The sequence below is a fragment of the Manis javanica genome, chromosome 10 (genome assembly GCF_040802235.1).
Source record: "Manis javanica isolate MJ-LG chromosome 10, MJ_LKY, whole genome shotgun sequence".
Lineage (NCBI taxonomy): Eukaryota > Metazoa > Chordata > Mammalia > Pholidota > Manidae > Manis > Manis javanica.
In genome coordinates, this window is record NC_133165.1 from 50865718 (window position 1) to 50888561 (window position 22844).

At 52.9% G+C, this 22844-nt stretch overlaps 2 protein-coding genes across 9 annotated transcripts in view; one reads left to right on the forward strand and one right to left on the reverse strand.

Annotated features, from left to right (window-relative positions):
- Positions 1 to 2667, forward strand: part of COG7 (component of oligomeric golgi complex 7) — an 85300-nt gene extending 82633 nt beyond the window's left edge. For all 3 annotated transcript variants that reach the window (XM_073215408.1, XM_073215409.1, XM_073215407.1), the window contains one exon: positions 2260 to 2667. In XM_073215408.1, coding sequence (XP_073071509.1) covers positions 2260 to 2426 — 167 coding nt within the window. In that variant the 3' untranslated portion in view covers positions 2427 to 2667. The remainder of the gene's footprint in view (positions 1 to 2259) is intronic.
- A 4167-nt stretch (positions 2668 to 6834) lies between these two features.
- SCNN1B (sodium channel epithelial 1 subunit beta) overlaps positions 6835 to 22844 on the reverse strand; it is a 59209-nt gene continuing 43199 nt past the window's right edge. For all 6 annotated transcript variants that reach the window (XM_017672426.3, XM_073215411.1, XM_073215412.1 and 3 more), the window contains 9 exons: positions 15591 to 15694; positions 13709 to 13872; positions 13320 to 13427; positions 11088 to 11205; positions 9891 to 9966; positions 9747 to 9804; positions 9067 to 9128; positions 7931 to 8006; positions 6835 to 7748 (listed from right to left, as the gene is read on the reverse strand). In XM_017672426.3, the coding sequence (XP_017527915.2) occupies positions 7368 to 7748; positions 7931 to 8006; positions 9067 to 9128; positions 9747 to 9804; positions 9891 to 9966; positions 11088 to 11205; positions 13320 to 13427; positions 13709 to 13872; positions 15591 to 15694 (1147 nt within the window). In that variant the 3' untranslated portion in view covers positions 6835 to 7367. The remainder of the gene's footprint in view (positions 7749 to 7930; positions 8007 to 9066; positions 9129 to 9746; positions 9805 to 9890; positions 9967 to 11087; positions 11206 to 13319; positions 13428 to 13708; positions 13873 to 15590; positions 15695 to 22844) is intronic.

Below are 22844 nucleotides of genomic sequence, written 5' to 3' on the forward strand. Positions count from 1 at the left end.
CTGATGTAACCGTTACCCAGCCTGATGTGGATTACATCCTCACTACCCGCCAGGCACCAAGCCAAACACTCGTTCCCGCCAATTTAGGCAATCTTCGGAAGCTCCCCTGTGAGGCCGCTGCTCTTGCCTCCGTCACGCTGATGAGGAAACTGAGGCACAGAGCAGTTGCACGACGGGGCCACTAGCATACCTGTCTGCTTCCCAAGTTGGAGGGGCATGTGCCCACCTGCTCCTGGTGGTGTGTGTCACTGGAGGTCCCCCTCGGGTGCGGGTGCTGTGGGTGGGTGGCAGAGGAGGCTCCTGGTCTCTTAGTGTCATTCCACTGACTTCTCATTCTTCACTTGAGGCAGCTCTTGGGAAGGTGGCAAGAGCCTTAACGATCAGCCCCTTGAGGACCCAGCCAGAGCTTGACCTGGGTGACCACAGGGCCAAGCCAGCCTCTTGTGGAAGGAGAAATAGAAGGGAGGTGCGCCCCTCTGGGTCCCAGCGCTGATGCTGGGAGCTGGATCGAGTGCAGCTGCCCTGGTTCCCTGTGCTCACTCGGTAGGCAGCTCAGCAGGCACAGAGGAGCAGCCAGCTGTCCTTCACTTCCCTGGGCAGTGCTCAGAGGAGAGAGCTGCGGACATGCCTGTGCTCCTGGGCGGTTGATGGTGTAGACAGAGCAGTGAGCAGAGAGTCCACTGGGAGTTGAATGAGTGCCACCAGGGCCTTACTCCAGGACATCAGTTGTCCACGTTGTTTCTCCCTGTCTGGAACTATCTGCTCACTCCTTCAGCATTGACTGGGCTGCTGTTATGTGCCAGCCGGGGTGCCAGGGAATGAGTACAAGACCCAAACAGTGCCTGTGCTTAGAGCTCACACTAGGGCATGTGGTCAGGATCCCAAGAGACAAGGCTGATGGAGAAGCTGCCACGTGGTAACGCAGTAGAGAGCAGTGAGGTCTGTGGCAATGCATGGCCACCTTAAAGACATTCAAATTACTCAAAACCAAGCCAAACCAAAGCACTGTGCTGGCCAAACAGAGAATGTTGTAGTGGACCAGTGGTCCCCACTTTGCAGCTGCTGGCTGACAGCTGAGTAGAGCTCAGTTTTGAGGATAAACTTGTGCAGGAGGTAGGTGCTTCGCTGATTGCTGGCACCCCTCCTGGGAAGCAGTTCTCCTGAGTTGACTTGAGTCAGCCAGCCAGCCAGGACAGAGCAGGCACCTCCTGTGGGCCCTGCTCTGTGCTTCCCTCCTCCCAAAGAAGACCCAAGGGAAAATGCAGGCCATGCCTGGAGCTGTAGTCCGGTCAGCGAGATTGGTGAACCCGGGCAGTGATCAGAAGGTAAGTGGGGATCTGCCGGGTGGTGCAGACTTCCAGGGTTTAGAGCAGGAAGAGGGCAGAGCCTGGAATGCTGTGGAATGCCGCCCTCAGGTTCAGGTCACCCCAGAGGAAGGAGGAAGGAGGAAGGAAAGGCAGCACCCAGTCATTGACCACCCACAACACACCACGTGCTTTCAGGGCCATTGTCCCTGTTCACCTTCTGAACAGCAGCATCGGCAGGTGGAAGTAGGGGTGGCAGAGGCTGAGGGACTTCACTGAGGTCGTCCTGACCTTGGAAATCCCAGGTTTCTCCCCGACTCCAGTCAGTGTCGCCCTAGCTTGCCTCGTAGTTAGACTCATGCGGCTGCTTTCTAGGACAGAGTCCTTGGACCTGCCCTTGGACAGGCTCATCCTTGGTCGGGGTGGGCTCAGGAATCTGTCTTTAGTAACCCAAGGGGTTATCTAGGAACTGGGGGGATCTGCAGAGTACCAGACCACCCCCCACCGCCACCCTATGCCGTCCTTGTCTTCACAGTGGGGAGGCTTCTGCTGGAAGTCTCCGGTGGCTGCCCAGAGGAGCCCATGACTCCGGACTCCTTGGGTTCTCCCGGGCGTTGGTGGGGTCCGCCGGGGGGCGGGGCTGGGAGCCCGGCGGCCCCTGGTGAGACCACTAGTCCACTGGTGCGGTCAGCCGTCCTGCTGGAGAGCCGGGCGGGGGCGGGGCGGGGATGGCGGCGATGTGGGCCGGTCCTTTCTGAAATCGATGCCAGGCCTCAGGCCAGGCTCCCTCAGGCTGGTCCTGTGGGAAGAAGCCCAGGCTCAAGGCTGCTGCGGAGGGCAGAACAGCACCCTGCCTTGAGGGTTGGCGGGACATCTCTGCTGCTCACTCAGGGAAGGCCTGTAGTGCTTGGTTCTTTGTCCTCCAAGCTGTGTCTGTCTGCTTCTTGGCCCCCAGACTACCTGATCAACGTGATGGACGCCCTGGGCCTGCAGCCGTCCCGCACCCTCCGGAACATCGTGACGCTCCTGAAGACCAAACCCGAGGAGTACAGACAGGCCAGCAAAGGCCTGCCCCGTCGCCTGGCCGCCACGGTGGCTGCCATGCGGAGTGTGGACTGCTGAGCACCACAGCCTGGCCGAGGACAGGCTCCGGGTGGGCCTCCTGGGGTCACAGCATCACTCCAGGATGGATTTGCTCTGCTTTGGATTAGGCAGGATTTGTTGTAAAAAGACTTGATACATTTGTATAATCCAAAAAAAAGGTTGTAAATTAGAGGTGTATTATTAGAGAGGAGTTTTCAGGTGATTTTTCAAAATGAACCTACCTTGAAAATGGAATTAATAAATATTGTGTAAAATGCAAGATGGCCATCTTCTTCTGTCCTCAGTGAATATTTGGGGTGAATATATTCCCATGTGCAGCACTGTAAGCCGTTGGGGGTGAAGAGCTAATGGGAGAGAGAAATAGCAGGGAAACCGAGGGAGCACGTCATTTGAGATGTTAGAGCTCGCAGGAGAGGAAGGCGAGGGCGTCAGGGTGGAAGGCGGACATGGAAAAGGTGGGTGGCACCCTCAAGACCCACGGGGTGAGAGACACGCATGACAGAGCTGCTGAGGGGGATGCTGAGGGGGAGCCCTGGGGCCTGTCCGGGGTCAGCGGCGCGCAGGCAGGAAGCACAATCAGAGAGGAAGTGGGGGCTGGATCTCAGAGGGTCCCGTAGGCCATGGGAGGACTTCAGCTTTTACTTTGTCCTTTTTTAAACTTACGGGATGGTATGGATTCCATCAGTTTCTTTTGCCAGTAGCTTCTGTATCTGTTAAGTTTGTAATTGTCTGCCAGTAATAGAAACATGTAATTGGAGTGACTTAAACAAATAGGAATTGACTTTTCTCAATAACAAGAAGTCACACGGTGGTGGCTGCGAGCACTGGGTTAGTGGCTGGATGGAGTCAGGACTGGAAGCACAACCATGATCTCGACCTTTGTCCGCGTGCTGTGCACCTCATCTTCGCAGGACGTTGCCTGCGTCCGCGCTTAGTGGGGAAGAAAGCGGAGCGGGCACGGTCAAGCCACAGTCCTGTGCCCTCCACCGTGGAGGCAAAGGCCTTGCCTGAGCCCCTTGCCTGTTCTCCTCTGGGCCTCACTGGCCATTTTCTGGTCACCGGGCATTCCCGCAACTACAAGGCAGGTGGGAATGTGGGGAATGGTACTGGCTGCAGCCAGGGTTTTTCAGCCTTGGCATTACTGTCGTTTCGGCCGGGACAGTACTTACTATGAGTCTGTCCTGTCAGATGTTCAGCAGCAGCCCCAACCTCTGCCCCCTGGATGCTGGCAGCACTCCTCTAGTTGGGAAAACCAAAAATGTCCCCAGACATCACCCACTGGGCAAAATCATCTCCAGTAGAGAAACCCTGGCTTAGATCTACCAGGATTTATTGCCTGGGCTGGGTTTATTGTGGCCCTGAACAAACTGGGTTCCTTTTGGCAGAGAAGGGGGAAGGCAGTGTGGTCTCTCAGGGTCCTTACTGGAATTGGGCATGTTCTTTATCCCCAGGGCTGGCTAAGCTCTACTTCTCTTTCCCTATGCCTTGCAACCGCCTTGGAGGCAGGGATTACCCCCATTTTACACACACAGGAACTGAGGCTTGGAGAGGTTCGAGGGCCTTGCTTGGGCTCACTCAGCCACCTCACGGCAGGGCTGGGCCTCAGTGCAAGCCAGCGGGGGGTGGTACCTGCACTCCTACTGCTGGGTGGGAGGCATGCGATGTGACACCTCATCCCTCTGGGTCAGCCTGCACGTGGCAGCATGACACCCATAGCCTCTTGGGAAAAGCCCCCCAGGCTGCCAGGACCAGTGTCTGCTGGGTCTGTCACCCAGGGATTTCCACATGTCTGTCCTCATATCCTTGGAACCAGTTTTGCTGGCCTCGAAGAACATCAGCTTGGGACCTGTACCAAGAAAAATATTTTGGGTTCTCATGTGTGGTGGATCATAGACTGTCCCTCTCAGGGATGGAGCCTGGCTCTCACCTTGAAGAAGTGAGAGCCAGAAACCTTTAGGCAAAATGTGCCACTGTGAAGTAGAAGCTTCTCTGAGGTGACCTTTGTGCCAGAGTCCCTGAGAACCACTGGGTTGTGAGGGAACAGGCTTGGGTTTTATTCCCAGCCTAACTACCTCCATCTGTATGACCTTGGTAAAGTCACTTCACCTCTCTGAGGCTCATTTCCTAGTCTGAAAAATGAGGATCATATTGGTACTTACTCATAGGGTTATTTGAAGAGCCATTGAGACACAGCATGGGCAACAGCATGGAGCAAGTGCACAAGCAATGTTAGTTGTATAGTCTGTCTGTGTCTGTAACCAACCTTCCCTTTTGAGAGAGGTGGGAATCACAGAGTACCATTTTCTGGGCAATTTGGGTCCTGCCAGCCTAGTGTTTCAGCCCTGAAATGCTCTGATGGGGCCCCAGGGGAGGACCAGTCAGCACTTCTCTCCTTTAGATCTGCAGGGATGAGAGGCAGGCTTGCCTGTCCGACTCAGGCTGCTTTCCAACTTGGGGCCATTGGCCATCTCCACCCTGGCCCTCAGGGAGGGCACCTATGTGCACTGTCTGCCTGGTCCTGCTCTCCCACGCCTACAGGTGGCTCTGCGGGCAGGAGCACCCTTCCCACTCCTGCTTCATGATGTCTGTGAAGAGAGCCTGTGATAGCTCAGATGAACGTGTGGCCCAGGCTGATCCCATGGGCCTCAGTCTGAGGATTTTGTTGGGACACTGGGAAGGAGGAGCTTTCTTCCAACTCTGGTTGCTGAGCTGAGTGAATGGAGCCTGGGGCTGTGGGGGAAAGAGTACCAAGGAACCTATTTGAGGGGAATGTCGATGCAGAACACATTAAAGAAATACAAAAAGGAAAAAGCCAAAAACTAGAGAAGTCAGCATCTAGATGAATGCCTGGATACAGCCATGCTTGAAATCCTTGGGCTTTTATTACAAGAACCAATGAATTCCCTTTTTTAGCTTAAGTCTGGTCAAATTGTGAGCGAAGAGCTGGCAAAAAGAGCTAGATGATAATCACTGCTCTGCCTGCCGCATAGCATCGGATGAGACAGTAAGTATGAGAAGTCTGGTCTGCTGCATGGGACTGGTACTCTTACTACCACTGCTAGCAAGAGATGAGGCTGGAGTCTCACCTTTGTCAGTTATTAGAATACTGATCTTGGGTACTTACTCCACCTTTCTGAGTCTCAAACCTGCGAAATGGTATGATAATATTTCTTAGTGGTTATGCGAATTAAATGAAGTAAGGCTTGCAAAGTAGTTGGCTTGGTGCCTGGCCTGTGCTAAATGTCTGATACAATGTGGCCATTGTTTAATAGCAACAACAAGTAATAATAGTGTGGTGACAACGACTGTTGTTAATAATTAAAGTAGTTTTCATAGCAGTAAGTGTGGTAACCACCAAGAACCATGACTCCAGCCTGCAGACTCACGGGCCCTGAGCTGGGAAACCTGCTTCCCCCAGTCGCTCCCACTCAACCTCTAGCAACGCTACCTTTGGCTGGAGTGGCACCAAGTCTGTGGCACCTCCTTCCTTCACAGGGACCTCTGTGGGCATTTCATGGGAGTCCAGTCTTCCAAGCCAAGAACCCAGGTGCTCTAGGGCAGCAGGGCTGGGCCCTCAGACACCCAGGCACTAAAGCCAGAGCGCCTTCACCACCGGGGTCCAGCAGGTGACAGATAGCAGCGCCTTCTTTGAGTAACAGCTCTGATCTGTCTTTGGGACACCCTTAGGGTTGCCATATTTAGCACTTAAAAATACAGGACACTCAGTTAAATTTCAATTTCAGAAAAACAACAAATGATTTATTGGTATACTATGTCCCAAATATTACATGGATAGACTTGTACTAAAAGCTTAACTCATTATCTGAAATTAATATTTGACTTGGGGTTTGTGTTTATCTGGCAATCTTGAGAGCCATGTCTCTACCACTCCCTGGACCATGTAGTGCTGTGGGGGCCATCTGGGCAGCGTCTGACCAATCTGAGCAGCCTATCCAGCTGGTCACACTGACTGGTTCAGAGAGGTATATGACCCAATAAGTGATCAGTGAGAATGAGCTTGGGAACTTGCAGTGATAATGAGGGGAAAGGTGGTTTCTCCTAGCTGTTTGCTGAGCTGGAGAGATGGGTTTGGGGTTGCTGATGGCCTTTTTGGCTGCTATGTAAGGAGGGCCTATTGGGAAAGCTGAGAGAGACTGAGACATCACTTGAGCTGCTGGAGATCCTTTTTCTTACGTCAGTTTCTGCCTCCCTTCCTCCCCCCTCTATCTATTCTTACATACAAATGAGTAAATTAAATGGCATTGAAAAAAATCATAAGGCCACTGCTTCAGGGACACCGGGAAAGAGACTTTACAACACCTGCCTGGTGGGGAGAGGGCGCTTTCCTGGGCCAGGCCTTTACTCTCAAGCCCATACGGATTCCCTTCCATTACAGCTGCCCATTGGATGAAGAAGAAAGATCAACAAGTTTTCTACTTTTATTTTTTAGAACAAAACATGTGGCACCTGGCAGGGCCTCCTGCGCCTGATGCCCCTCCTGCTCCCCACAGCTGCTGCCTTCACTGAACCATTCACAGAGGCCAGTCAGGGCCAGAAAGAGCAAGGCTGCTGGTTCCCGGGCAGACAGCATGGCATGCCTGCCTGTTCAGCTCTGGAGCAGACAGTGACTGGCAGCAGGAGGAAGTTGGCCTGCTCGCAGGGGAGGGTATTCTGGGGTGCCTGGAGCAGGCTGGGCACATCCCAGGCCAAGGACCAGGTCAGGTTGGAGGTGGGGGCAGGAACCAAATGAGTACACGATTCCTGACTCCGTACCAGTGCCCTATGGAGCCCTTGGTCTGGAACTGGTCGGGAGCTGCTGGCCTCTGTAGAGCGACACAGACTCTGGCCTTGGACACCCATCAACCCAGCCTTTTGGAGAGACAGGATGAGGCTCTGGACAGCAATCTTGGCTTTTCAGGTCTGAGTTCTGGGGTTGCCTGGTGTGGGCAGGAGCAGAGTCTAGATGGCATCGCCTTCACTGTCAGACTCAACGACATCCAGTGGCTGCAGACGCAGGGAGTCGTAGTTGGGAGGTGGGGTGCCAGGGATGGGTAGGGTCTGTTCACTGGGGTAGGCAGCTGGGTCAGGGCTGTGGCTGGCTATGTCAGGCTGGAAGCCAAAGTTGGTGTGAGCCTCCACCAGCTGAGCCACAGTGGGTGGCGGGCCGTCGTAGTGAGCCTGGGTCCGCTTCTGCCGCAGGCTCCTGCTGAAGGCCACCAGCTTGATGATGGTGATCCACACAAAGTCGATGATGATCTCTCCAAACTCAATGAGGCACAGCACTGAGCCCCCCATCCAGAAGCCAAACTGGCCACCCAGATTTGAGAGCAGCCACACGATCTGTGGGGAGCAGGGGTTAGGGGTCAGGCCACATTCCTGCCTCGAGGTGGGTTATTGGCTAGGAAGGGGGAAAGGGTGACCTTTCTAATTCTCTTGTTGGGCTCAGGACTCTCCCCACCCTCAGGGTGCAGGGTGGAGGGGTGGCAGGGCAGGGCTGAGGTGTTAGGAATCCCCAAACTCACGTTATTGGCCGCTGACTCTTCAATGGTGCGATAGTTGAATTCTTGGAAGTAGATGTTGAGCTTGACAATTCCCTCCCTACAGGAGGCGGCAAGAAGAACTGGTGCCAGCTCTCTGACAGACACACACACACACACACACACACACACGCACACACTCACAGAAAAGTCAGCCGAGGGGCTGTCCCAGCCCTCCTGTGGCTTGAACTTTTTGCATGCCCTATCCCATGAGTGGTGAAGTCCAGACAAGAGCCAAAGTGTTGTCCCTCTCAGCTGCTCTGGGCCTTGGGGCCACAAAGGGCATCTCTGCTCAGCACCCATCCTGTGTACCCCTCTCTGAACAAGTTTCCTAAAGGGCACTCTGGCCGGAGACAGCTCCGAGGTTGGCTCTGAGCTCCCCGTCCCATTCCACAGAGGCTCAGTGGATGCACAGTACACTCTGCATGGAGTCCTAAGCTTACTTCTTTATGAGGGGACCTGGCCAAGTGAGCTCCCTCTTTACACCGGAAGGTCGTCTCACGTGCTATGCTCCCACACGCCCAGGCTTTTGCCTGCACATCTTTGCCTTTTCTACTTGTCTGAACAGCTCCTTGCTCCCTGGAGAGTTAGCTCAAGTGTCCCCTCTGGATACAGACCTCCCTTGTCTCCAAGACACAGGAGGCCTCTTCTCTGGGGCTCTCACAAAGGAAGGGTCTTGTACAGATCTCATCACCATAAGCTCTGTTTGCATGGTCCTCTAGAATGGAGCTTCCTGAAAGTGTGGACCTTGTGTCTTTCTTGTGCTCAGTGCATGTTTGTGTTGAATGGATGGTTAAATGTTGGAATCAGTGGAGGGTGGATGGGTGGATGGATGGATGGGTGGGGGAGTGGGTGGGTGACTAGGTGGATGGATGGGTGACTGGGTGAAGTGGTAGATGAACAGATGACAAATGGAGGAACAGGCTATCCTCCAGGAAGTGGGAGACTCTGAGCCTCCTTGGCTGGCCCCTCTCATTCCCAGTGCTTCTTCCTCCAGGCCTCCTCCTGGATTTGAACAGTGTGAGGTGTCCGAGGAGCTGCCATGTCCAAACCCCTTGCTGCAGAGGCTCTGGTCCTCCCCTTTCCTTCCTTTCCCTGCCATACCCAGACTCCAGGCTCACCTGCTCAAGGTGATATTGGTGCTTTGGTCCCGCTCCTGAGATAAGATATGGAAAATCCAGTCCTGGAACCCAAAAAGGCAACTGAGAAAACACGGCAACTGCAGCCCCCCATCCTGATCACGGGCCCTGCTCGTGGGAGGTGCAGCCCCATATCTCCTGAAGTGCCCTGGAGACTGGCACGGGGAGGAGGGGGTGACCAGGCCCACTGTGGCCGCTGGGATGGCTGGAGGCACTTGGTTCCTGGCTCTTCCCCAGAGGCCCCGCCATCCTGGGCCAGCTCTTTCTCGCCTCCGCCCTCGCACTTGCTCTTCCTCTGCTTGGACTTCCTTCCGGCACTGCCCAGGCTGGCTTAGCCCTGTCCTCCAGTTTTAGTTCAGATGTCACCTTTTGAGGGAAGATTTCCTTGTCCACCTTATCTAGAGTGGTCTCCCCCAGTCACTCTCTCATTGCCCTTTTTACTTCCTAACATTCTCACACTTTGAAAGGATCTGGTTTCTGTATATTGCCGTCTCTCCCACCAGAATGTGAGCTCCAAAAGGGCAAAGGGCAATGTCTCATTCACTGCTGCATGCCCAGTACAGTGCCAGGGGGAGGCAGCTCCCTCTCCAAAGTCCAAAACCGCCCTCAGACCTCTGCCCAGATCTGTCCCCCGCCCAAGGGTGGCCACTCCACCATCTCACCTCGGAGGACTCAGAAGGCCAGTCGGCCATGGAGATGGTCATCTTGTACTGGGTGTCACTGGAAGAGAGAGGGCAGTCACGGCCAGTATGCCCCTCCGTGCTGCCCCCGCACCGCCCCCGCACCACCAGCCCCCGCGCACTCACTTGCAAGACTCCTTGCACATGCTGATGCAGGTCTCCCGCTTGGCCACGCTCATGCGCAGCTCCGTGTAGCAATAGGCTGGGCAGGACACGGGTCCGGGGAGAGGGCAAGAGACTTTGAGCTGGAGGTAGGGGGTTCCTAGGTGCTTTTTTCCCCCTTTCTGAGCCTCTGGCTACCCTCTTCCCTGCTGGCCCTGGGCCACCTAAGACCTGGGGTTAGGTGGGAGTGGGGAGTTTTCTCTATCCAAACTCTCCCACCAGGGAAAGTTATCCCTCTCCACCTCGCCCCCATCTCCAGCCATTGTGACCAAGCCTGGCCCGGGGGATCCTCTCCCCAAACACTCCAGACCCAGCCCAGCAAGATTAGGGCAGCTTTCCCTCCTGTTGTCACCCCATTCCTGGCTGGGGGCCCTGGTGATGGGCCATGTCAAAGGGATGAGTGGTTGGAAGGGATGAAGGCTTCCCCTCTTCTCTACACATTTCGTTGGTTTTCAGAGCATGTGGGACTCTCTCTGCCACTGACGACATGCACTGGTGTTGTCTTCAGGTCACCAGGGGCTCCAGGCCTGGATGCTGGCGCAGAGTGAGCTAAGACTGTGCCTCTTCCAGTGGCTTCAGCTTGCAAAGCCCAGGAGGCCACCTCACTCTCCCCTCGCGCCCCAGCACCCCATAGACAGTACCCAGGGAGCCCACACAGACATGGACACACATGCTGAGCTAATCCATGTGGCCTTATGCATTCATGCACACACATGCATACATGTGCATACAAAACAGCATGCACAAATGCAAACCCTGGAAGTGATTCAGTACTGTGCATGAACGCACGTGCAGACACGCACTGCAGCCCTGAGTGCTCCTGTTCATTGAGACACAAACACCCAACGCCCTCTCACACGTGCATGTGAAAATGTGAACGCGCATGCGTGTACTCGCGGGGGGCTGCGCACATGGGCAGTATGTATGGTGTTTACACAGCATACAGAAACAGCCCAGGACACACTCACACGTGCACACATGTTTCAAGGGTGCACGTCACAGGACAGAGGAGTGGAGAGGAGCTGGGAGGGTGTCTGGGGAGGGAGGCGCTGTGGCCTGCGGTGTGGCAGACATGGAACTTTGCCCCCGCCTGTGGTCATAGCCTTCTCGGGTGGTGGCCCAGGCGGCTGCAGCTCTGATGACCCGGGGCTCCCTACTCACCCCAGTCTGGGAACTCCTGGTTGTTGCAGTATTTCTCCCCTGGGGGCAGAGGGTATAGGTAGTGGGCGCAACTGCAGTTTTGTATCATCTGGTCTTGGAAGCAGGAGCGAATGCAGGCCTGAGAGCATGGGGGACACAGACATGACCAGTGATATCTCACTCCAGCCCCAGGGGAAAGGGGCCTGAGGAAGTTAGTGCCCAGCCCAAGGAAGCTGGGGAGCCAGGCTGGCTGAGGCATGGTGGTGGGATGGCCACGCTGCACCTTCTGACGCCACAGTTGGAGTGGCTGTCCTTCCTGCCTCGGACCCCGCAGAGGGACTCAGACCCACCCCAGCTCTCTGAGGATGGCTCCCGCCACATTTCAGAACTAGGGCCCCACAGATGGCATGGGGAAGTGTGGCTTATTCCAAACACAAATGCTAACACTGTGCTAGCTCTTATGACAAGGCTGCCAGTGGCCTTCTAAGGTCTCTGCATGGAAAGATGCAGAAGGGCAGCCCTGAGGAAGACAGGCAGCCTCTCTCTGTGCTTCTTCCTGAAGGGAAAGGCACGGGGGGTCAAGAGAAGGATGAACTTGGAATGCTCAGACTGGCGGTAGAGGCAGTGAGCAGAATGTCTCCTGGTGGAGGTGGGTGGGCCGGATGTGAGGAATGTCTCCCTACTAGGCCCACCACACTGGGTTTGCAGATCACTCTGCCCAGCTCCCAGGTTCCGCTCAGAGACCAGTTGTGTGTCTGTCCTGGGGCCAGTTCTCAGCCTCTGAGCCCCTTTCACTGTGGGTGGAACAGGGCAACTATCACACCTGCTGGCTCCACCTGGCACCGGCACTTAGCAGGTGCTCAGTGAATGGAAGCAGCCATTACTCATGTCTCTGGGCTTGTCCAGTTTCCTAAGTCCTGACTACAGAGGACTCCTTGCACCAGCCCTTGCCGGCCCTCTCCACCTCTCCCAGTTCTGCCTGCCTGCCCGCCAGGAGGCTTTCACCAGTCCACGAGGGCAGGAGGTGGGGTGGCTGGGAGGAAGGGGTGTGGGGCCAGGCAGGGGGTGGGCAGTGGAGGCAGCTGCACTCTGACATTGGGCAGGTGTCTGTTCCCCCAGACCTCGCTGTCTCACCTAGCAAGTGGGAGTCCTCTCCAGGCCCTGTGACTGAGGCTGCGGTGGGGCCGGGTGGGCAGAGCACAGGCCCAGGGCCTGGGGCTTTGTCAAGGTCTCTGGCCAGTGGCGCCTCTGCACTAAATGAAGCAAGAACTCAGGTTCTTCTGGAATGAGGTCTCCAGGGCTGGGGCCTGATGCCTCCATGCTCCCCACCAACACATGCTGCCTTGTCTGTGTGCCCACCCTCCAGAAGCTTGGAAGAGTGCCCAAGTTCTCCCTCGCAGGCAGAAGCCCCTCAGGCATGGAGGTGGGCACTGGGCTGTCCCCTTGTTAGAAGTGCCTGGGCTGGGTTAGGAAGTGTCGGCGACTGGTCACTTTTGTGGCCTGTGCAAAGATTCAGACTGTCCTGTCCGCTGGGGCTCGGGCTGGGGACGGGCCTCAGGGGCTGACCCTGGAGATCAGGACAAAAGGGGAGCCCCCACCTGCAGCAAGAGGAATTCGGTCCAGAGACTTCTCAGGTAAACTGATGAGGACTGGGGTCTGTAAATTCCAACCTCCTCATTCCTAGTAACAGTATCTACATCTTGGTTTTGTGAGAATTAAGTGAGTTAATGTATGTAAACCACTTGGAACAGTGGAACTAGCTGGCTAGCTTAGTATATTAATAAGCATGTATACTAAACAGCATATATAATAAGTGCTATCATTACTATATATTATCTATTAATGTTATCTCTTAATATTATAAAATATGTAGTTGATATAATATATAAATACTTACCAGCATAGAAATTATTTATATAATATAGGAATGTAATTTATAGAATATATAAACATATTGAGAGGATCAAATGATGATGTAACACACACAAGCCCTTAGCTCAGCATCTCACACACAGGAATTCTTGGGACACCCCAGAAGATCCCTCTAATCCTGGGCATCACCAAGGTCGCACTGCCGAGTGGGGTCGGTGAGACCCCTGACCCTGGACTGGCCCCAGAGCCCCCAGGGTCATGAAGCCCACCAAACCACCCTAGGGTCCCCTTGCCGGGACGGGCCATCCCAGGGACCAGGGGCCTTGGTCCTACCGGTGTGCACAGGGCCCCAGGGTTACAAGGCCTGGGCAGGACTCCCACCTGGATGGAGTAGGTAGTTGTGTAGTTGCTGTAGAGGTTCCGGACGGGGACGTTGGAGCCGTTCACGGTGCACTGGCTGTAGGGCTGCCCCTTGCGCTCCAGCTTGTCCTGGGTGCAGACAGGTTGCTCGTGGGGCCCTGGACCCCCTCGGGAGCTGCCTCTCTCCCTCCCTCCCATCAAGCACGGGGGTGGTAAGGCTCATCCTCCCCTGGACTGTGGCTGCTCTGGCGGGACTCCAGCTTGAAGGGAAGGCAGCAGGGGGCGGTGAGGGTGGGCCAGGGCTTGGGGAGGCCTGGCCCCCTCCTCGCAGGCCACGGGAGGTGGGCCCTGGGTGGGTGCGCGGGCTTCCGCCCGCAGTCCCCCAGACTGCCCTCGGGCGGCGGCCATACCACCAGCACGCCGATGGATGTCTCCGTCCCTGACATGGCGTAGATGCCCTCGTCTTTGATGAAGGGGTATGACCTCTGCTCGTGAAGCATCAGCCGGGCGCCAGCCGTGGACGTGAGGAAGGGCACGTAGTCTTCCTGACCAATGTCCAGGATCAGCTTCAGGCCTGTGGGGAAGGTGGGGCCGAGGGCTGCCTGAGCTCACTCCCCAAGGCCCAGGGGAGACTCACCACCCACCTGCCCGAGCTCCCGCCAGACAAGGGGACCCCCAGGGCCTTCCCAGGAAGCTGGCTCCGCTTTGTGGAAAGCCAGGCTTCCTGCCTCTCCGAGGCCCCCATGCTAGTCTACGCCGCCCGTGGCTCCGACTCGGGCTCCCCCAGCCCCTCCCTCCCTGCCACAGTCTCTCTTCCGCCTGGGCCTCACTCTCTCTGTCGGATCCCCCTTAGCTCTGAGGTCCTTCCTGCTGTGGGGCCTCTGCAGATGCTGCCCCCTCACTCTGGAATGCCACCCCTGCCTTCACCCTTCACCTGGAAACTCCTCCTCTTCCTTCAGATCTCAGCCCGAGCGTCCACTCTCTCCAGAAGCCTTACCTGAGTCTCTGGACTAGGTCTCAGGGTCTCTGAGACTTTCCTCTTAGCTCTGGAACTTCAGGACTCACTGGGGTGGTCCTTCCTTTATTGTCTATGTTCCTTCCCCACTTGACTGTTCCCTTCGTGACGGCAGAGAACAGACCCAATATTTTGTGCCCCATAGGGCTGCACTAGGTTAGGGCGATAATGTGAGTGTGTCTGGAGCACTTGCTGCACACTGAGTGCTGGGTTAAGAGCTTGGTTATATGTGAACTCACTGGTGCTCACAAGAGTAAAGGTACTGTCATTATCTCCATTTTACAGACGAGGAAACTGAGGTACAGAAAGGTGAGGGGACTTGCCCAAGGTCACCAGTGAGAAAGTGGGGTTCCTGGGGTTCTCATACAGCAGCTGGGCTTCTTGACCTTAATTACCTGTCCCCAAAGTAGCTGACTGTCACGTCTGTGATGCACAGTGTTTTCAGGGATACAGGGGCTGCGTGAAGGGTGGGCTGCCCACCTTTGTGCCTCTTGACCAACAGCCCTGATAGTGACTGAATGGCAACCGCCTCTTGGTGGCTGGGGAGGTCAGAATGTGAGCGGTGAGGAAGGATTCACTCCCCTGTGTGCCTGGCTCACAGCCCGAGACCTGCAGCCATCCCAAGGCCACCGGCCTTCCCCCGAAGGCAGGCCAGTGCAGCAGCTGCCGCCCGCCAGCCGCTTCTCACTTTCTTCTTCCTACTGGCCCCTTCACCCACTCTCCGCCTCTCCTAAGGGAGACAAAGCAACAAGGCTAAGAGTAAGGGCTCTGGCGCCTGCTCCCGGGGACATCTGGACACACTTCTCAGAATATTGCATATACTACCTTATTTACATTTACAGCTTACCCACATTACATCACAGCAGTTCAATGAGGCATATACGATATGCTCCACTACTATATACCATGTTCCAGTGGAGAAACCAAGGCTTCAAGAAGTTAAGTCTTGAGCTTAGGACCACCCAGGGGGTAAATGGTGGAGGGGGATTTCACTGGAGCATAGGAGCTTGAGCTCTGGGTCACTAAGCAGTGCTGCTTCTGAATCCTTGCTTTGCTCACTGGAAAAATGGGAACATTTTCCCAGGATTTATGAGCATTGGATAAAGGAGTGGCTGAGAAGGCATCTGAGGAGGTTCAGTCTCCACGGCGCCTCCTGTTGAGCCTCCATCTCACCCAGGTTCTGCTCCCCAACAGCTGTTGGTAAGGTGGTCTTGGGGCCCCACACGACAGGGATTTGAAGCTTCATGGCTCTGGCCCCAGAGTAAACCAAGACTTACCAAACTCAGCTCCGGGGTTGGCGGAAGGGAGGGCCTTCTCTGTCATGCCCCAGTTGAAGATGTAGCAGTTACCATAATCAGGATGGAAGATGGGCGTGAAGTTCCTAAAAGAAACTATCAGCTGAAGGACTGGGCCCACTGCAGCCGGTGCCAGTTCTGACTGCTGTCCAGGGCTCATGGCAGAAGGGGGCTGGCAGCTGCTCCCTGCCCTTCACTTACTACCCAGAGAGGTTCAGGAGGGAGAGGTGAGCAACAGGACACTGCGTCCATCCTCCTGCACCCATGCACAAGCCAGAGAGGAGATTCCCTGAGTGCCAAGCAGCTGAGGGAACTAAGAAAAATTAATTTGAGTTTTCCTCTGTCTCATTTATAGGTCCTATAAAATTTGGGGGTTGAATGGTGGCTCCAGAAAGGTGTGTTGACTTCCTAACCCCAGGGACCTGAGAATGTGACTTTATTTGGGAAAAGGGTCTTTGCAGATGCAGTTAAAGATCTTGAGATGAGGTCAGCCTGGATTGTCTTGATGGGCCCTAAATGCCACCACAAGTGTCCTTGTAAGAGAAAGAAGAGAAGACCCAGATAGAGAGGAGAGGCCACATGCAGACAAGGCAGAAACTGGAGTTATGCAGACATAAGCCAGGCCCTGCCTGGGCCCACGAGAAGCTGGCGAGGCAAGGAAATATTCTTCCCTAGAGTATTTAGAGGGGGACCAGTCCTGCCAACACCTTGATTTCCCATTTTTGGCCTTCTCTGTGAAAGAATAAATTTCTGCTATTGTAATCCCCCCTGTTTGTGGCACTTTGTTATGGCAGCCCCGGGAAACAAATACAGATCATAAGTGAGGGAGGGAGCGGCACCAGGCAGGCTTGCTCCAAGAAGCTGGCAGAATCTGGCCACCAGGCACTTGGACAAAGAGGAAGTGGACTGGGATGGAGGGTCAGAGAGGGGAGTGGGTCAGGGGAGGGTGCAAGCAGAGGCTGAGGAGGGAGAGAACTTCAAAATGAGGCACGAGGAGCCTTATGCAGGGCTCTCTCTTAGGCCAGGGCCATGTTTCCTAAGGACGGAGGTCAACAACATCAAGAAAGGTTTCCACAAAGATGCTCGTGAATTAGCAACAGTATAATGTAGTTTCAAAGAACTCAGTTATAAAAGTGTTTTTGATATGAAACATTTTGAATATTAAAAAGTCTATAGAACGAAGCCCATCACCACCTTCAACAATCATTACCACATAGCCAGTCATGTTTCATCTCTACCCATGCCCCCTATTCTCCCTTCCCTATTATTTTGAAGAAAATCTCAGACATCATAATTTTATTTGTAATCATTTCCATATGTATCTCTAAAAGTAAGGACTCACAAAATAATAGTATTACCATGTTAACATAACTAAAAAAATTCCTTAATGTTATTAACTATTTAAGTTCCAATTGTCTCATAAATGTCAGCCTAGTTTTTACAATGTATTTGTTTACATTGGGATCCAAATGATTGGTTGGCTCCCTCAGTCTGGCTTTTTTTTTGTCTTGCAACATAGCTGTTAAAAGAGTTCTGGTGTGATCCAGCTAAAAATGGAAGAGGGAATGGGACCATTAGAAGACCATCACTTTGTACCCCTGCTGAACTATTTGCTTGTTGATAATGCTTTGGGCTTTGGGCAATGTGTGCCAGTGGTCGCACCATTGCTGTGTGTGTCGTGGTGGAAAAGCACAGGCTCAGGTAGGTGGCCTTGCCAAAAAATGTCAGCCTGGAACAAGATCAAGCATCTGTCTCTACTATTTCCAGGAAATACTGGAGACAGACGAACAGGCTCAAAGATACCACAGAGAGTCAGTCTGTAAAATCCAGACCTTGGGGAACTCAACAGGATAAACAACCCAGTTTCTTCAACAAATAAATTCTGAGAGAGGGAAAAGGAGACAACCTACGGGCTAAAAGAAATTTCAGAGACTTGGCTTACAGTCATACTGTGCAGACTTTAACTGGATCCTGATTCAAGCAAGCAAACAAAGAAGATTACATTTACAGGTGTGAACACAACCAGATAGTTGATAGTGTTGAAGAATTATTGTTGATTTGTTTTCAGGTGGGATTGTTAAAAATAAACATTCTCTTTTATAGATGTATTCTGAACTCTTTAAGAAAGAAAGAATACAGCATCTGAGATTAGCGTAGGAGGGGAATTGAGTCACGGGTGTTGGACCTGGGTGGTGGGTCCATGTGAGTTCATCATCTATGTGGGCAGAGATGAAACATGACTGGCCAAGTCTCTATAAGACATAGCTTTTAAAATGTCTTTGGGTGTTTTGACCTTTCTTGTCTTACTTTGTTAAAGACAGGGAGGAATGGAGCTAAGTACATCAAATATTGCAGGAACATCAACTGAAGTTCAGTATTGTCTCCTGAGCCTTATATTCTACAGCAAATTTTCCTGGGCAACTTTTATAGGCCAGGCCCATGCTGAATATTTCTGTATACATTCTCCCATTTAATCCTCAAAATAACCCCATGAGGTTAGCCTTTGCTTGTCCCTATGTTCAGATTAGAAAGCCATTTCCTCTATTTTTTGCCTTGCCCTCTAAGCTGCAGAATGAGGTGGGTCTGGGGAAGGCTGAGAAATCTGATCTGGGAGCTGACCCAGCCTGACAGATTTGAGCTGTTTACTCACCTCTGGGCTTTGGTGTCCTCAAGGTGAAAGGGAAATCAGGAAGAAACCACATTTCTTCACCAACAAATATTGAGACAGGCACTAGGTTGGGGACAACTGAGGTGAACTAAGGAGAGTCCTGCCTGCAAAGCTTACATGGCAGAGGACACAGAGCAGTATGGCAACCCCACTCCCCCTTCAAAATGTGCCTCTGGCCTGTCCACCTCTGTCCATCTCTAAGGCTCCCACCCAGGTCCAAGCCATTGGCACTAGCACCTGGATTCCTGCAGGAGTCTCTGCTTCCTCTCGCTCCCTTATAGTCATTTTCCTGCATAGCAGTCAGGGCAATTGTTTAAATTGAGAATCAGACCATGGTCGCCCCTGCCTAGAATCCTCTGGAGGCTCCTGGCTGCTCACAGATTCAAATGCAAACTCCCTATCTTGGTCTTGCTCCCTGTCATTCCCTACACTTCTGCAACACTCCACAAGATGTTTCCGAATTCAAGGCTTTTATGCCTTTGTGCTGGCTGCTTGGAATATTCTCTGATCAGCTCACCAAAGAAGTGGCTGCTCTTCATCTTTCAGCTTTCATCTGCCCCGAGATCTCCTCTGACCTCCCCAGGCAAAGTCACTTCCCTGCCTGGTTACTGCATCCTTGCCACCTGCTTATTCCCTTGATAGAATGCATCCAAATCTGACATCATCTTCTTTATTTAACTGCTTGTTTATCAGCTGCACCTGGCTTTAGAAGGTAAGCCCAGTGAAGGCAGTTTTTGTCTTGAAGGAGAAAGAATTTAGAGGCTAAGATCTCATGTCCAGGAACCAGCCTGCCTGAATACAAATTCTGACCTGTCACTGTCTAGTCGGTGAGCTTGGGGAAGTGACTTCACCTCTCTGTGCCTCCCTTTCCCTGCCTGTGACCCTGGGATAGTGAGCTCAGCTTCCCAAAAGGCCTAAGGTGAGCACTGGATTCTGAGCCTACTGAAATACTCCACGAATGTTAGCTGCTACTGCTCACCACTCGATCCTCAGAGCCTGGCACACAGTAGACACTCAGTAAATATTTGTTGGAGAAATTACATGTGATAAGGACATCAACAGAGATAAGCAGAGAGGAGTAACACCTAATTCCCCCTGGGAGTGGGGGTTGGGGGATCAGGGAAGGGTTCATGGAGAAGGTGAGGCTAGAGCTGAGATTTTTCAGGCTGAGTGAGAGAAGGCTGAGCCTAGGGGGTGGAGGGGAGAGAGGGCACAGCAGGCAGGGGGCACAGCATAGGGAAAGGCCCAGAGGGAAGAACAGTTTTGAGCAGGCACTGTGGAGTCTGCCTCCGTGCATGCGGGGAGCAGGGCTGTGGCCACAGGGCAGGAAGGGAGCACAGCAGGGTAAACCAGCTGAAGCCGGGCCCTGCTCTGGAGGGAGAGACCCCGCCCCAGGGGCATAGGGACACAGTGTTCCCGAGAAACTGTCGGGGCCATCTGCAGCCCAGAAGCAGGGTGTGGCCGGATACCCTCCTGCCAGGGCTGTGCTCTTGGTCTAGCCCTACGTGCCAACTATTTGCTTGTTGATAATGCTCTTTACTCAGAAGGCTGCTCCCAGCACTGGCTACTTCTGACTCCAGAGCCAGGCGTTCCCCTCCAAAAACATATCCTGGGACAGGGGCAAGACATGCACACAGAGGCCAGCAAGCCTCCAGAGGGACTGGGAAAGTCAGCATTCTAGCAGGAAGCAGTGTAACAGCAGCAGTACTGTGTGGTTGGGGTCAGGAAGGCTTCTCAGGGCAGAAAGAGCTAGCTAATCCCTGAAGCAATAATAATAATAATAATAATGTTTATAAATGCCTAGATCTTGGTTTCTAAATACCGCTCTCCCATTAAAAAAAGCAGGGTTCCTCACAGAAATGGTTGATTCTAGGGCTAGGGCATTGTGTAATGCCAGAAGTTAAGGAAGTACTCAAAAAAACAAATAAGTGGATAGGGGCAGGTGGAGGGACACAGGAGGCAAAGGAAGGAGTTCCCAGTGGCCAAAGCTGGAGAATTTGAGTAAGAAAATAAATAATGTGGTATTGGATTACAATCCAAATATGTATGAGTCCATACAGGTATAAATAAATTATTGAATAAATAAATGGAGAAATAAATAAATTCCTCCCAACAAAAGCATTTCAAATAGTATATATTCCCCTCTTATTCCCCTCTGCAGGGGAGGTGGGGCTTCATTCCCCCAGTCATCCCCAGGTCTGAGCCGAAGCTGAATGTAGTGACTCACTTCCATGGTCCAGAGCACGGGATGAGAAAGTGGTTCCCTTACAATGGAGACGCCTGCACACAGCACCTTACCCACATGAGGAAGGTGTCCCGTGGCTAACGTGTAACCCCAATACGAGGCAGTGAGGAGGACAGCTCACTTCGGTGGACTTCTTCCCCCAAGCCCATCTAATCTGTGTAAACCCAAATTGAGGGCTTTCCGTAAAACACCTGACTGGTACTCTGAACTGTCACGGTGATCCAAAACAAGGAAGTACGCGAAACCGTCCTACCCCAAGGAGACTCAGGACATGACAAACACAGTAGGGACTCCTGGATGGAATCCTGGAACAGGAAAAGGTGAAATCCAAATAAAGTGGGGAGTTTAGTTAACCGTAATGTGCCAGGGTTGGTTTCTTAATTTTGACAAATTACTATGTAATGTAAGATGTTAAGAGTGGGGGAAACTGGATGAGGGGTATAAGGGAACTCTGTGTGCTACCCTTGCAACTTTTCTGTGACTCTAAAATTATTCCACTACAAAGAGTTTATTCTTAAAAATGCTCATATAATATTTCCCATGTGGCAAGAACAGGCACTGTTCTAAGCACTTTGTATATGTTAATATTGTAATCCCCATTATAGTCCTATGAGACCGTTTCACTATCCCATTTTTCAGATGAGAAAGCTAAGGCACAGAAAGGTTAAGTATGTAAAGAACAACACACAGAGCTGGCAACCAAATCCAGGCATTTTGGTGTCAGGATCCAAATGTGGCTCATATTTCCTAATACTAAGGCTGCTTCTTGAGCATATACAACATCCAAGAAGGGAGGATAGATTTAGAAGGAGAGTGAGGCATCAGGGGCTATAGTGCTGGAGCCCAGATGGGGAGGGCAGAGAGAGGCACGTGTCCTCTGGCTCTGTGTCTGAGGCTGACTCAGGAAGGCAGGTGAGCAGTCAGCTGTGGGAATGAGGAGTATGGAGCTGTGTGAACTGAGGTTTCTGGGACAAGTGGCTGGGTGGCACCCTCTAATCAGACCTTCAGAGGGCTGGAGAAGTAGGCTTGGTTGCAGTGGGTGGAGAGGGAAGATTTCTGATCAGGTGGTAGAGTGATGCAGGTGGGCCTAGCTCAGACTGCCAGTTCTGCCACTCACCAGCTGTGTGACCTCAGAGACATTGCTTAACCTCTCTGGACTCCCATTGCATCCTAAAAAATGTAATGAAAAAATAGTACCTTTCTCATGGGCTTTTAGCCAGGGTTTAACTAACTTTATACATGTAAAGGGCTAAGAATAATTCCTGGCACATCAGAAGGGCTGAATAAATGTTAGCATTTTTATTGAATAATGAGTTCCTTGTCAAATGTGGGTTCAATTATAATAACTTATTTTCTGAGCCTAGCACTATTGTCTGTCCTTTGTGCATGTTAACTCATTTAGTCTTCAAAATAGCCTGTTGAGTAAGCACTGTTACTACCCTGTTTTACAGAGGAGGACAACAGAAGCACATCAAAGCGAAACATGTTCAAGGTCACACAGCTCATAAACTAGACCAAGGATTTAAACCCACTGGTATAACTGTAGAGACCAGACTGGACCCCTTCATGAGACACTCCCTGGCCACAGCCACACCACAGAAGTTATATGGCCAACACCAGGTGTTTTGCCTGTTTGTCAGCCATCTATACCTCTTTTCTGCAAACAGCTCCTTAGCCTTTCTTTGGGGGACCACCCATCTGTCACCCTCAGTCCATGTGACCCAAACAGGCCTTGCTTTGGAGGGTATCACATTGGCAGCAAGCACATAATCCAGCTGGTGCAGCTCAGCCTGCTTGCCTGGGCCATGGAGCAACTCCGATGGGGCCAGCTCATTCAGGGGCTGTGCTGTGAGCAGAACGCATGCCTTCCAACACCAGGAGCCACTCTAGGGACCTGACAGACAATCCCAACAGATCATAGTGCATCCCACTCCCCCGGCCTCCCGTTCACACTTCAGGGCATGTTGTCTCTGAGCAGATGGACCAGACATTTGAAATTACAGAATTATATATCTCTCTTAGCCAAGAGGATAAAGATGGGTGTCCCAGCCTTATAGGAGGGCTGCCAGGACTCATTGGGCAGAGAAGCTCTGAACAAAGGCCCCTGGTCAGGAAAGAGGGGTTGGTATCTAGCCTGCAACCAGCCAGCCAAGAGGTAGCCCCTGAGACGGGACATGTCCCGCCAGCCAGGTACCACCTTGTAATTCTTCCTCCTGTCGGCTGTCCTATTTTGATTCACAGAGTGGGGCCAGGTGTGCAGCTCTGCCCGCCTAGTGGGCCTTGATACCCTGACACTACCTGCAAAATGCTTGCCCATGCACAC